Below are 15,703 nucleotides of genomic sequence, written 5' to 3'. Positions count from 1 at the left end.
ACAGTCGATCTCAACCAGGCCAGAATGCACAAGACCAAGAGATGTCAGGGAGCCAAACAACCAGTGGTGGAAAGCCTGGAAGGTCGGCTGGAGGAGAGAGGGATCCACTGTAACGTCTTCCAGGAGAAGGGCTGTAATTTGAGATGCTTCCTGTAACTCTGGATGCTGTAAAGGCTGGGCAATTTCCAGAGTGGAGGAAATTATATTAATTTCCTTCAATTGTCGGGGCAGAAAAGGTATCACTGTCCTTATGAATGAAAGGGAGATTGTGACATTGTTGAGAATTAGCTTATTTATCCTCATGAACTGAAGAAATTGCAGATCCAGAGCCGCATCCATCTCAGGGACTTCCAGTTTGCTGTCTCTCAGCTCCAGCTCCAAAGTGTCGATACAAATCAGACTTTGTGGGTTGAGGATACCCATAATGTTGCACACACAGCGAGTCCAGTCTTCGCTGAAAGTGCAAGGAGAAGTGGCCGCTCCCGAAGTGACAGTGAGTCCCAAAAGCAGGAGAAGAATCAGTCTCTGATTCAGTTTCATGGTTGGTTGGAGGACCGTCAGCAGCACCTGAAAATGTCAAGATAAAGAGAACAGAGACTTTGATATATCATAGTTTGAGCAGGTCCTGAAAAGTTTTTTTAAATGTCTAAATGTAAAGGAACCAAACATGCTTTGTAATGAAAGAAAGGCATCCTGGTAACAATAAAGACATCTTATAAATCTTTAAATAAGACCTTTTGGAACATAAATAAACTGCTTATATTCACTATTTGTGGGTAAAACAAAAATAGAACCCCTATTTTTATTCTAAGGATTGTTTTTCTAAATATGGGCTGTATTGTTGCTTTGTCTCCAGTTTTAAATTGTGTAAAAATCCCCAAATTACATCAACAGAACATGAATTTCACAAAGTATGCCTTCAAACACTTACCGTATAATCAGTGTAGCTGCAGATGTTGAAAATCTGTTGCTACTGTAACGCCAGTGTCTTTATTCTCAACAGACTTCTGTTTTTTCTGCCACAGGTGATCACAACTTCCCCTCCTTTTGCTCACAGCTCTTCATTAAGAGGAAGACCCATGTTCTAGGTAGTAAAGTGCTTCCTCAAAGGAGGGCTGTTTTCCCCGAATTAATCATTACCATGGAGGAATCAGCACTTCCCCACTGATCAAAATTAAGCTGTCAGATAATCCTCCTCTGTACAAAATGCTTGCATCTCCAAATTTGGAATTTGACTGTTTCTGGAACAGATTTAATTTTCCTTTCTGGGCTGAGAAAATTAATAACACATATTGCCCGTTCCAAGCGGGTCTTGAACCGGCAACCCTCTGGTCCCCAGGCCATTTCACTGCAGATTGAACACTGCTGCAAAAGAACATATTTTTCTCTAGTGTCTCAGACCCTGTGAGGGATCAAATGTATCTAAATACATTTACTCAAGTACTGTAATTAAGTACCTTACTTGAGTATTCTGCATCAATATACTTCCACTCCACTACAGGCAAGTATTGTACTTTTACTTGACTACATTTATTTGATAACGCTACTCGATTACTAGTTAGTTTGCAGATTGCATCTAGTATTAGACACAAAGTAGTTCATTTTCAAATAGATTTATTTTGATTACTGATTACTTCTGATTACGATTATCAGAAAAAATGATTAATATAAAATTAGATACTTGGCCAGATCGATAATCGGTCAGCCCAAAGTGAACAGCATTCAAACATATATATAATCTACTTTTATAGTACTTTTAATACTCAAGTTCATGTATTGATAGAAAAATACTTTTGGTACTTGAGACTTTTACTCGATTACTATTCCTTTGGTTGACTTTCACTAATACAAAGTAAAGTAATATTCTAACATGATATCTTTATCTTTCTATCTTTTTATCTTTTACTCAAGTATGACTCTTAATTTGAGGACTACTTGAGGAGAAGCGTGGCCTCATTTGAACTGTCTCTAGCTCTTCTTGATGATCTTAGAACATGTCCGGGGAAAGACGGAGGTTAGGTGGATCAACATCGTGTACAGGCACGATGAAACTGCAACATGTTAGGTTCATGAACAGGAAATGCCTCCAGTCTGAAATGATTTGAGTCCGGTGGGCTTAAATAAAAAGTGAAAACTTAAAACCACAAACAGAACTTAGGTGTTGATGCATCTAATCAGGTTAAAGTTTATTAAGGCCTTGTTTCGTCTAAAGCTTCAACAGTTATTTGTTCTCAGTAGATCATGAAATTCAAACAGTATCGTTAGAAAAACTTTATTAACCCTTCTTAACACAAACACCCACATAGGAAAGTCACTTCCTCATACAGTCCGGTCACACCCTTTAAAAGGTCGGTTCACCCACATTACATAATCAAAAGACTGGAACATTTTCATTTTCATGTTTGGCAATGCAGATTAGTTTTGTTTTATTTTGCTGGGTTTTCATTTGTGGCCCTTACGGCATTGAAAAACATCCAACCAATTAGAGCAGCAACATCTCTTTCGAGAAACTGTGTCCCCTGTTCTCTGAAGAACCCACACACCTCACTGCACACAGGTTTTATTGGAAATACTTTCTAACAGACAAATAATCCCAATGAAAACTGTCCGCAGTGTGCTCTGTGGATTATTCAGAGCAACAGGGGACAAGGTTTCTTGAAAGAGTCTGATAACATGTTTAATGTCGTTTTTCAATGTTGTATGCACCATAAACAAACTTACTACAAACTGGTGATGCTGGCAGATGAGACGGTATCTTAAAACCCGGGCAAGTAACACCTGAACTACCTCCATGTCTCCGTACTTGGAGGGGTAAGAGAGAGAATTTGTAATTTGGGTGAACCGACCTTTTAGGCATTCTTCACAGATAAACATGTTTAAAACACGTACTTTAATATAGTTTAGATGATATGAACATCTAGAGTTAAATGTCAATGAGAACACCCCACAATTGTTTGGTCTTTAAAACAAAAACAACATTAAAATTGAAAGTATTAGAAGCAATAAATTGTAACAGGCCTTGATTGATTTGATTTCAAGCAGCCAGCAAGATATTTAAAATCAAGAGAATACATGGAGGAACAATTAAAGCAATTTCTGCACGCGGGTCAGCATCAAGCTTTAAATGACTTCTAATGTCTGCGAAGATATCTTGATGAGAAGAAACACCCCACACCTCGTTTCTTTTACTCTGTAAAAAAAAAAGAAAAACACAACAGTTATGAGCAACCAACAAATGCTAAATAAACACCTAAACAAAACAAAAAAAAATTATTTGAAGCACTCACTATCATCGACGCTGAGGGTCTTCTGCATCAGCCTGGGGGCAAACAGCATGCTACCAGGAGCTGCGCGTCTGCCTTTGTTACAGTCGGGGCGGCCGCGCATGGTGGTGCCCTCGATGGCTGCGCCACTCTCGTCCACACACCAGCAGTAGCCGGTGGCGTGCCAGCACTGCATGGGCTTGTAGCGGCCCTGCTCGTCACACTGGGGCTTGTAGGATCCGATCTTGGTGGGTCCTCCAGGTGCAGCCTCGACCTGGCATTTGGTCTTGATCAAAGTGGCTGAGTAATGAAAGTGAGGAGTACGGTCGTTAAAGGCCTGTTTGGTGTTAAATACTGCAGCAAAGTTAAAGCAATAGTGCTATGTTTCGGGAAATACACTTATTGCTGACAGTTAGATGAGAAGATTGATACCGGCTAGCTTAGCTTAGCACAAAGACTGGAAACAGGGGGAAACAGCTAGCCTGGCTGTGTCCGAAGGATAGGCAAATCAGTGGGGCTCAGTTTGACTCTGCACGGCCAAAAAGTGCCAGTGGAAATGCCCCATTAGTGGTTTTGTTAAACAAATGTGCATACAATGTGTTAATTAGTGAGTTTTTGTTAGGCTAGCTGTTTCCCTTTGTTTCCTGTCTTTATGCTAAGCTAACTGGCTATGGATAACTGGATAATGATAGTAAAAGTTATCAGAAACAAGCCACTGGTATCCATCTTTTAAACTCCTGAGCTCTGCATCATCAGCTCAGCATATCTCTCTTAAATACATATTTTCACAGCGAATGGCACAGCCATGGTCCTTAAACCCTCTACTGGAAGTGTCGGAAAACCAGCACCTACTGTCACAGCAGCAGTCTGGATCAGAACATCAGATAAATATTAAAATGTAAAGCACATAAAGTTGCAGTAACCTGGCTCTGATGTTGGGGGTGGAGGCTGCTGCTGGGCCATCTGGAAGATCAGCCAGTAACGCATCCAGGTCTCAAAGCTCTGCAGAACACAGACACAAAAAAAACCAAGAACATGACTCACAGGACAATTAAACTACATTTATTTCTATTTTACTAGTTTCCATGTGAATGTGTGTGTGCCTTTACCTGCCACTCGGTCTCATTCATGTGTTGCTTCAGGCTCTCCAGGTTGGCCAGGAAGGTCTCATTGAACTGCGGCAGCTGCGAGTCCTGTTGAAAGCATGAGCAGAGCTTAGTGACAACACAACATCTCCAATGTGAGGACACACAGGATACCGAGTGTGACTTACCTGGATGAGATCCTTCACCTGTTTCTCCACGCTGACCACGGTGTCCTGCAGTTTCTGTAGGGAGCAGACAAAGGATACAAATACACTGAAAATGCATCCAGGGCTATATTTCAAGTCTCAAATAAGTTTGTTGCCACCTAAATGCAGCTGAATCAATTTTTTTCCCAGAAGACAGGTGGTAACCTACAGTCATGGGTGTCTTGGATGCCTTGGAGTCCTCATCTGGGATGTAGTCCATCATCAGGGGCAGGCTGTTCATGGGCATGTGCATCCTCATTGGAGCCGCAGCTGTGAAAAAACAAACAAAACCAAAAATTATGAAATTGCAAAAAGGGGACTGAAATTTTGCTTTAAAAAAGCCAACAAAAAAACCTCCTGAACACAGCTGATTTGTACGGAAGCCCTAAAGGGCCATGCATTCATACATTTAATTTCCTCCGTTTTCCCGTGATAACGAGTTAATTTCATTTGTTTTCTCGAGATCTCGAATTATTATCTCGAAATAACAACTGCCGTTTTCCCGAGATAACGGGATAATTTTCTCGAGATCTCGAGATAACGAAACTTTGTTTTCCCGAGATAATGATATAATTAATTCAAGATCTCGAGATAATGACTGTGATATGATAGGCCTGAGATTATGGAGATGCCCGGGACCACGTAGCTGGTCAGCTATGTAGTTAACGACGATATAAGGCTCACTTAGATTGCGCCGCCGATATAGCTGAAGCCTTGCTAACCGTCTTTTTAGATTGCGCACACTAATGTGTATATTATCTGTAATAGCAAGGCATAATGCTATTTCAGCCTGTGTCAGGCCTTGATTGAAAAGATATGTAACGCGGTGATCGATATGGTCCTGCTCCTCTGACATTGCTACACTGAATGATGTTTCCTGCAATGATTTAATATACTACACTGTCGTTTTGTTTTCTCAAGATCTCGAATTAATTATATCGTTATCTCGGGAAAACAAAGTTTCGTTATCTCGAGATCTCGAGAAAATTATATCGTTATCTCGGGAAAACAAAGTTTTGTTAACTCGAGATCTCGAGAAAATTATCTCGTTATCTCGGGAAAACAAAGTTTCGTTATCTCAAGATCTCGAGAAAATTATCTCGTTATCTCGGGAAAACAAAGTTTCATTAACTCGAGATCTCGAGAAAATGATATCGTTATCTCAGGAAAACAAAGTTTCGTTATCTCGAGAAAATTATCTTGTTATCTCGGGAAAACGGCAGTTGTTATTCCAAGATAATAATTCGAGATCTCGAGAAAACAAATGAAATTAACTTGTTATCACGGGAAAACGGAGGAAATAAAATGCATGAATGCATGGCCCTTTAGGGCTTCCGTAGATTTGTTGTTTATGGTGTCAAATACACACATAAATACATAATCTAAAAGTCAATAACATTCATTAAACATAAATTAAAATGAAAGCTCCACAGGACAGATACATACACACATAATTTAAATGAAAAAAAAAAAGATAGAAATGTAAAAATGAATAAAATGCAGGCAACATGTGATCAAAACTGGCTCAACAGGATGCTTTTCATCACTGCAACTCTGCTGCTACACAGGATGTGTTGAATGCAAAATAACATATAACGTCTCCTCCGTATAACCCTGGTTGAAATGATAAGATCAACTGAAGAATAGCACACAGCTAATTTCTCTTTTCCTCTGAAAGCTTTCATTTCTCTGTCCAGCTTTCAGATCAAGTTCCTGAAAGCAACACTCTTACTTCCCTCCTCACATCCCCATTCTTACAACCTCCTCCTGTCAGACTATTACTCATTTATGACACATTCCTACTTGGAGATCATCTTGACCCCTCCTCTTACCCTGAGATGAGCGGGTCAGTTGCCTGGACATTCTGTCTGAGTTCTTCTGCAGCGAATGGATCTGTTGCTTCTGGCCGAACACCGTGTAGGCAGTGAAGACCTGGCTGGCCAGCAGCAGACATGCCAGTGTTGTCAGGCCTGCAATCTTGAAGGCACGACTGTTTGAGCCCCTGAGAGAGAGAAATACATATTTATGTCTGTTGCAGAGAAAAGAGCAGCAGGGGAGAGGAGATAACATGATGCAGAGCCAAATTCAGAGAGCTTAAAAGTGGAATTGTTAGGATTTGACAAAATAATCTAAGGTATCAAAATTACTTATGGGCATTTCCAAAAGTGCTCTGTGTGACATTTTTGTTTGTTGGACTGTCCAGCACTCAAAAAAAGCCCCATATGTAAACCAACAATCTGATGGTATCATCCTCTCCTTAAGAAAAGCAAAGCAACATCATCATCTCTTTGAAGTTATGATGTTGTTACCTACAGTGATAAATGTAAAAGTCCTGAATCAAAAATACAGTCAGCATTTTTCTCTGCGGCACATAATCAGCCAATAGAATGTGAGCATCACTTGTCACTAGGCAGACTCCTTTCCCTGGATTAAGGAAGTACGCATCCAACTCCTATTTTGAGGCTATTTAAGATGTTAAACAGTTGTTAAATGTTTTTATTCTTCTCATTAAAAGGTACAAGGCAACAACAACAACTGTATATACACTTATTTTATGAGCATGTATGCCAAAATCAAAAGTAAAACTAACACTGAACTGGTCTAACTTGTATTTCCATGTACTGCATGAAAACAATGTCATCACACCTAATCAAGCATTTTTTATAAAGGCTTAGTTATTCCTCTAATACAAAAGTATTTTCATACATTAGAGACATTGTTAAATTGTAAAACTATAAAGTATTTCTAAGCTGAAACACAGGACATGGGTCAATGTTTTTCCCTGCGGTTTTATTATTAACCAATAGCATGACGGCATCAGAAGTTACCAGGCAGACTTCTTCTCTTGGAGTAAAGAGAAGTGCCTGACTGAAGGTTGCTGAAGATGCTTTAAAGTATATCAAACCATATAAAATGTTGTAAAGCAACAACTAAATCTATTGTTTACTTCATGAACTCATGTAATGCAATGAAAAGGTGACATTTACCCTGAAACCATCACCTGCTTTTAGAAATAACAGTATACAATATAAACACAACTTGAACAAATGTGTTCAATCAGTGTTTTACTCCCTTTATGCAAACTTGAAATATTTTACCCTACATTTAAAGTTTTGATTGAGATGCATCCCTCAGTCACACAAAGAAGAACACACAACTTTCATATCAAAGGTGACATTTTGGATCTGCTACAGAGCAAACAGCTGTTATTATGTGCATTTATGTAAAAGATAAGCTCCTCTCACCCGCTGGGTGTTCCAGGCAGAATAAGGGCTTCCTCACTGCCTGTCAGACTCCCTCTGGGCAGGGGAGCATCATCTTGAGAGTGGGCCATCTGTGCTGGAAGTTCTTCTCAGCTTCTTCAAAGAAACAAACTGAAGTAGGTTCGGCAGCTCCAGTGGATAAATGGTATTGAAAATAAGGAAGAACCACCAGACAGGTCAAGTTCCTGAGAAAGGTGAAGAGATGTGGAAAGTCCCCCTTCTTTAAAGGACTGTGGGAGGGCTCACAGGCAGAGTGAGAGCCTGCGAGCTGTGATTGGTTCAGATAACAACACCATCACTTGTTGATAGAGGCAGACAACAGAGAAGAAGTCTCAGTTTATAACTGCTGAATTTCATTTATTAACTTCTTCTATTACTATATGGTATCATCTTTTTGATTGTGCTAATTTAAAGTCACCACGGTCTCCTAATATATATCTAATGATTTTATTTTTAAAGGGGCACTATGTAGTTTCTGGGAAGACATTTTAATAATAAAAAAAATCAGATTTTTTTTACATACTTTAACAAAGTATAACTAACTAATAAACTCTTCATTTTATGTCTGAATAAACTGAATATGCAGATTGACCTTAAAGGGGCACTAAATTTAAACTCACTAATATATTTACAATATTAATGAGGTAAAAATACAAACTCAGATATATTTGTCTTTTCCATAAATGAATAAACAAGCTGTTCTCAGAGGAAAATAAGGTCCCCGAACACTGTTTGAAGCAAGAAAGGTGGCAGGGTTCGCCAAATATAAACAAAGTAAAACAGTATGAAATTGTGTTGTCCTTTAAGGTCAGTTTGTTTATTCAGTTTATTCAGTCATGAAAACAAAGAGAGAAAGAAGAAGATCTTTCTCTTCTGATTAAAATGTATTCCCCAAAACTACATAGTGCACCTTTAAGGACAACACAATGTCATACTGTTTTACTTTGTTTGTTGGACCCTGCTGCCTTTCTAACTTCAAAGAGTATTCTGGAAACCTTCATTATTCAGTTATGGAAATAATAAATATTTCTAAGTTTGTATCATCACCTTATCAACATCGCGTTACCTTCCCGAGTCTCTCAACTTCTTTTCCAAAACTACAAAATGCACCTGACATATACTTTAACTATTAGTTAGAACAGGCTAATGATATGAGAGTACTTGTCAACACTTTTTGAACCTTTACTTGTAGGTTATAGGACTTTTCCTTCAAGCAAACATTAAAACTACTACTACTATGTTGGAGTGACACTACATTTAATCATGCTAAAGTGCTCTTTCATTCTGAAATATTGGTCAGTGGTAACTATGAGAACATGTCAACTGTGGCAAGTAGTTTAACTTCTTATGTGCTATACTGTGGACTTGTTTCCAGTTGCCTATGATATAGCACTTTGAATTAACATGACCTGGATTCACCAACCACTTTAACTTTTATTTATTGTCATTTTTAAAAGCATTTGGTCCCTGATTACTTCCTGGAACAACAGATGATGACTGCTTCCTTAGTAGATTTTTGGTGTTTCCCCAAAAAGGAAGTAAATGAAGGTAATGTGAGACATTTGCAAGTCTAGTCTTAAAAAGTGAATTTTGTTGCTCGAGGCTTTCTGTGATTTTGAAAGAGATTCAGGCTGTTTTTCTTCCTGAAAGTACCTCACCATGTAGTGAAACCAAAAGATGAAGCAGTCTGGTTTCGAGCCAGATTCAAACCAAACAGTGATTTTAATTTCCAGAAATCTCTGCACAAAAGCAGCCACCATCATCCTGCTTTTACCGTAAAGTGACGCTCAACCAAATAAAAGCAGGTTTGTTCTGATCTTAGACCGGAAGGAGAAAAGAGGGAAAAAAGATCCAACTACTGAAAAATACAGTGGTGTTTTATTTGCAAATTAAAAAGCACCGACAATATTAGTTACACTGTAAAAATTATTGACAACAATTACAAATCTTTATCATACAGTCCAGGAGATTAGTACCATCATTGCTGTTATGTGTTATCACTTAATACTTTATATGGAGAGACTCAGTACCTGTGTACAATAGTTGGCAGTGAGAGGACATGAGAGGAAACAATCTTAGCGACACAATGAAATGATCCAGACTCCCCTCAGTACAGCACTGACAGTTTCACACTATGGGAATGGGCTGATGGAGAGTGTAAACCCAAACACATTCAATAATTTAGGTCTACTGAGGGTTTTGCGTATTATGTACATTACAAAGTCTGGAAATAAAAGGACCAACATGTGCATTGTTATTACATCAGAACATTGTACAAAACTATTGCAGTAAGAGCAGCTTTTTGTTATCTATGCTTGACATCTAGTTGCAGTGGTAACACCTTGACCGACAACCAAACGTCCGTACGGTCTCACTGGGCCTACTGTTGGTTCTCCTGGTAAATTTAAACGTTTTTCCCAGAGACAGCTTTGTTCTCCTCGTCCAACTTAAAACTCATCTAGTAAATGAAATGACACAAAATATAAGACAAAATATACAGTTTTGACAAAAACAAAAGAAAAAGAAAAAATATATATGCTGAGAACAGATTTGAAATGCACAGTCTTTGTTCTGTACACAATCTGAACCTCTCGGACCAGAGTGTTTATTTCAACATACAGTAGCTAGCTTATGATCTTCTTCACAGATTGTAGCAGGATCCATTTGTGTTAGTGTGCTTTCCAGTAACCGGTTATGTTCAGAATCGATGTTCACTCGAGTGCCTTCAATATTGTGCTTTCAACATCTATCCTACTGCTCCAGCTTTAGCCAATTTAACGGTCATGGAACTGACTACAGAGGAGGCTGAGCCGAACAGTTTGACGAATCAATCTACTGTACATCGAGAACACTGAGCTAAGATGTTTAGTTTTGGTACATTCTACAATAATGCATTGCCATCAGCATTAAAGAAACGTTAAAACAAGATCTGAGTAAAGAAAACAAAAACTTAAAAATAAGAACCCTCAAGAGTCCATGTGGTAATATTTTAATGAAGATTCTGTCCTGGCACTTGTAAATGAGATAACTAGATTCTACCAAGGCCTATCAAGTGAGGCTACAACATGCAGCCAGACGTCCCATTCTCCTCTCATACCAACACTTCACTTATGTCAAAGGCATCTGCAACCAATGTCTCTCTGTCAACCAGGCTGCCATTCATTTCGTCAATTTTACGCTGCCTGTTTTAGTCTGCTCCAAACTTCATCGAGGGAGACACGGGTGATGTTGTGTTCATCCTTTCCACCCGTTTCCCAGAGCGGTCAAGACTGCTCAAGCGTCAGACTTTTTTTTTCCTTCCGTTGATTTTCAAGATCATGCGAAGAAGAGAAGGTTTGATTAAGGAGAGCAGGGGGTGTGATTATCAAACACTGAAGGTCTCTCCTGTGCATCACTGAGCCTTTCCTTCTCCTTCAGGACACAGTTGAGGCATCATTGAGGCTTCCACAGTCCTGGTTTGTCCTGCAGGGGAGTAACTCGGAGCTCAGGGAGCGAGGGGAGAGCTGTCAGCTGCTGGAAGCAACTTCGCTCTCTTCTTGCTCACCATCCACTGTTCATTAGGGAAGAACGCAGTTAAGTTTTGAGTTCTAGCTCCGTATATTTCAGTCTCTTTCAAAACTATTTGGGATCTTCGACATTTCTGGTCACTCGGCCGGTGTCCCCCCCCGCCCCCGAGCAGGGGTCGAGCGGTGGTTCAGTGTGCGGAGCTGTGTGCTCCTCCTGTGGTGCTGCTACCTGGTGTGGACCAGCTCTTCTCTGAGCCAGCTGGGCAGCGGCTGACCCATCCTGTAGAGCAGCTTGGACAGCTCAATGTTGTGATCCCTATAGTACTCCCTGAGGAACCCCTGGGACTGAAGCAGACAAAAAAAAAAAAAAAGGGAAGATAAATTCACAATCCTAAAAATCAAAAATAGCAGAAATGAGTTTAGGTAAGATGGATTTCTTAAGGGGAGACACTACAGGTGGGCAATGTTGCTTCAATAACACGTCCTCTTTCAGACTAGTGGCAACAAACATACACTACATACACCAAACTTTCCAGTTTTATTCTCATCTATAGTATGAAGGTTTTTACAGAGCGGTATGTTCATATATCGTTCACAGACTGATTTCTATTAAAATGTATCACTAAAAACACGGTGAAAATGAGTTTTTTATGGCTGTTGAGAATTATTTTTTATGAATTCCCTCTGTAAACAAAATGGAACGAGAGTTTTGAACCAAACTTTATCTAATTTTCAGATTTCTGCTCTGGAAATGTATGCAAATATGTGCATCTGTAGTGTTTCCCCTTTAAGCCAAAAGTCTTTCAACTGCTCATACCTCAGGGTCCATGTCAGGGTACCTGCGCCCTTTACTCTTTCCCAAACACTTAGTCTTTCCTCCCTCCAGCAGCTGACACCAGAAGCCTTTCTTAGGGTCGAACCTGTACATAGTAGAGACATTAATACATGTATCGTGAATGACAGAATAATCAGTTATTTCTAGAATTCAAATCTACCGTTACTGATCACAGCCTTCCTGTAGTTATATGTAGAAACAAAAATATATGTTTTTTGGCCATTTTATGCCTTCTGAGTTTGTACCACTACGACAAATGTTAATTGTCAGATACTGATTCGGCCCTGACACACCAGGCCGTGATCTGCCTTGTGTTGTTGGCTGAACACTTATTAAATTTGTTTGTAATCTGTTTGTTACATTCACATGTGGTGTGAAGTGAGCGGTCTCTGCCAGCTCCAAACTAATATAACCTGAAGAGTCTAAAGCTCTAAATAAATCTGTAAACAAATTTGTACACTCAGCAAATTCGGCTGTCAGTGATTTAACCTGAAGGACGATACTCACGCCAGGATCTTGTGGTAGTTGATGACGTTGGCCAGGCTCAAATACTTCTGGATTTTATCCATGATTGAAGCAGGCTCAGTCTTCAGCATCTGTCCATCCAAGACTAACAACTGGGTAAGACACACAAACAGTAACAACGGTCAGGACAGGAACAAAAAAGCTGTGCACACACAATTATCTTCCAAAATCAACTTGTTAACAATGTTCCTGGTCTCATCTTTTTACAACTACAATGACTTCCTTAAAACCTCAAGAATGAATTAAATGCTGCTACTGATAGATTTTTTTTTTTTTTAGATGATGTCCTCAAATATCTTGTTTGGCCCACAAACCAAATTTACTTAGTTTGCAGTCACAGAGAGTAGTGAAAAAACAGAAAATATTCACATTTAAGAAGCTGGAATCAGAGAATTTTGACTTATTTTTGTCCTTAAAAAATTACTCAAACCAATGAATTGCTCATCAAAATAGCTGGCAATTAACTTAGAGGTTGACAACTAATCGATTTATCATTGCAGCCCTAAACAGGAACGTTGACACACTTCATTGATCTTGCATGTGCAGCTGACAGATTTGGTCTTTTGGGGGCAATAAGAGCCTGATATTCTCCTGAGACTGTCCCTCAAGGGAAGCAGCTCCCTTCCCTTATGGCCGAGTGGATTTAAGACTGCTCGTAAGGACTGTCCACAGGGGTAAACAAACATCCTTTACTCCAAACTTTGCTGGAGAAAAACACCTGTCAGCCACCAATAAAACTCCAGCTGGCCAGAAAAACTTCTTATTTGTCCACTTGCTGCATACTGAATACACCCACGGTACCTGGCTGGAGTGGTAGTAGTTGAGCCAGCGCTCCAAGTGGATGGCGTACCAGCCTGGCACCAGACAGCGATTCTGGAGGACCCGTAGTTTGACTGGAGAGTCGTGGCCTGCTGTGATGACCTCATGGAAGGAGTATTTCAATGCCACCGGGTCATCGTGGGCTCTTTGGTGCTGTGTGCAGACAGAGAAGTGAAGAGGTTGAGTCTTAAAGTGTAAATCCCACACTTTTAACAGTTAAAATGTTTTACATTACAAGTTGTTTATGTGGTTTGCAGCTGTCTGACCGACCTGGTACCAAGAGTACGCTCTGTCCGCTGGGTTGATGAGGATGGTGATGATCTTGGCTTTGGGCAGAAGAGCTGCAGCCCTCTGAGCAGCCACTTCAGAGTCAAAGTAGTTGGCACTCTTCTCAAAGTAGTAGTCTGAACTGGTGTTGGAGGGCAGAGGGAAGTACTCCATATACCTAACACACAGCAAACACAAACATACCAAGTGTTACAAGCAGCTTTGTTGATCTGGTCCAATTTGCACTCTGTAGATAAGGAGAATGTGTCTGTGCGGTGTGTGGGTGATCGGCCATGTGCAACAGCTCGTTAAAAAAAACATCTAGCAACACGGCACAGTGTTAATATTTGGGCAGCCCACTCGCATACATTTCCAGCCAAGTCAATTTTGTGTTAGGACTCTTTATGCTGCGATGCGTGACGCTTCTCATTGATGCAGGTTTCTAATCAATTAAACCTACAGGAACCTCTAAATAGTGAATTTCTAACCAAATAGGTGTTAATTGTGTTTTTGGTCTTACTCTTAGGAATTTCACTAATGAGTGATTTTGTTGTTGCTGTGTGTGGTCTTGGGATCATTTGCATTTTGATTCTTGATTTCATTTGCATTAAACAGAAAACACCCCGACCATCTTGGGGTCTGCAATTTAATGAGTGAATAAGACTAAACTGCACCGTTTTTAACGGCTTAACACTTTAAACGCCTTGCACAATATTTCACCCAAATTGCTACATAAAAAAAACATTGGATTGGAGATTCAGAAGTTTCCTGTTTTTAACTGTGGCAGAGTACACAACAAACATCATTTTTACCCCACCCCTGTAAGCCTTTATTCTCAAGCCCCCTATTTAGCATTTATACCCAGCATACAAACATTTAAGGGTTTATGAAACAAACAGCTGTAAGGACATTTTTAGGTGCTAATTAATGTACAGTATTCATCAGAAATGCAACTTCTCATATAAAGACTTTACCTGTGTTTTATTATATTGTTGGACATTATCTGTTTATACTGGGCTTGAGCCAATATTAGATATTATTGAATATCACAATATTTGCAATGAAGGGACGTAAAGTGTTGCTCTCTCAAGCCATGATGAGTCTGTGCTAAACCTGATTCAAATATTGTCAAAATGTCATTTCCTTTACTGACTTTACTTGAGTTTTAATGTTTTATTTGTCTTCTTGTTTTTATCAGTTTGCTGTTTGTTTTTTCTTTTAAACCTCCTGATTTTCTGGCTTATCTGTTTTATTTAGCTGCCTTTTTGAAGCACTTTGTAACGTGGATTTCCAAAGTGCTCTATGATTAAGATAAAGAAAAAGCAGTTAGCAGCCATGCCTTTAGATCATGTACTAGAATCAAAAGATGTTTACATCTGAAAAGTTAGAGAGGAAAAGTTTGTAATGTTGCCACATTAAATGTTAAAAACAAGAGGATAACAACCCAACCAAAGGAGACAACACACATAAAATTCATGACGTGTAATTAAAGACCCAGTAATTATATGACGGGGACATTTCTGCCTGTATATCTGGTTGAATGTGGTTGGTATGATGTTGGAGGTTTCTTACCAGTCGATGCCTCTGTGGTAGTTGTGACCGTTGAAGAACTGGATCTCCTCAAACGTCTCCTTGCTGGGGTAGTTACTGGTCAGGTCAGGGTGCATGCCGAGAAACAGGTAGAGTGCTGTCGTCCCTGAGAGGGCAGAGACAGAAGGGACAAGAGAAGAAGAGGAAGTGTTGGAGACAGGATGAAAAAGATTAAGAGGAAGAAAAGAGAAAACGGTTCAAAGAACTGCAATCTCCATTTTGAAGCACAGTAAAGATGAATCACAATCACAATCTACTACTACCATGTCTGATTTTTAAAGGAATAATCAAAACCTCATTCAAACCACTTAGAGCATGACACGTCTGCTTTGAATGACTAACTT

At 39.6% G+C, this 15,703-nt stretch overlaps 2 protein-coding genes across 2 annotated transcripts in view; both read right to left on the bottom strand.

Moving 5' to 3' along the window:
- Positions 1-2,256: 2,256 nt before the first annotated feature.
- On the bottom strand, positions 2,257-8,013 carry cd74a (CD74 molecule, major histocompatibility complex, class II invariant chain a). The gene is made up of 8 exons (XM_073486782.1): positions 7,800-8,013; positions 6,387-6,556; positions 4,724-4,824; positions 4,537-4,590; positions 4,373-4,456; positions 4,187-4,265; positions 3,288-3,563; positions 2,257-3,190 (listed from the first exon to the last, which is right to left on the bottom strand). Exons 1-8 carry the CDS (start codon positions 7,886-7,888, stop codon positions 3,186-3,188), a joined length of 858 nt encoding a protein of 285 aa, XP_073342883.1. The 5' UTR covers positions 7,889-8,013; the 3' UTR covers positions 2,257-3,185.
- Positions 8,014-9,676: 1,663 nt separating this feature from the next.
- ndst1b (N-deacetylase/N-sulfotransferase (heparan glucosaminyl) 1b) overlaps positions 9,677-15,703 on the bottom strand; it is a 46,956-nt gene continuing 40,929 nt past the window's right edge. The window contains exons 10-15 of the mRNA XM_073486715.1: positions 15,342-15,465; positions 13,773-13,947; positions 13,485-13,655; positions 12,666-12,775; positions 12,141-12,243; positions 9,677-11,668 (exon numbers count right to left, since the gene is read on the bottom strand). Coding sequence (XP_073342816.1) covers positions 11,549-11,668; positions 12,141-12,243; positions 12,666-12,775; positions 13,485-13,655; positions 13,773-13,947; positions 15,342-15,465 — 803 coding nt within the window. The 3' untranslated portion in view covers positions 9,677-11,548. The remainder of the gene's footprint in view (positions 11,669-12,140; positions 12,244-12,665; positions 12,776-13,484; positions 13,656-13,772; positions 13,948-15,341; positions 15,466-15,703) is intronic.

The sequence above is a fragment of the Pagrus major genome, chromosome 18 (assembly GCF_040436345.1).
Source record: "Pagrus major chromosome 18, Pma_NU_1.0".
Lineage (NCBI taxonomy): Eukaryota > Metazoa > Chordata > Actinopteri > Spariformes > Sparidae > Pagrus > Pagrus major.
This window is presented reverse-complemented; position numbering and strand designations above follow the sequence as displayed.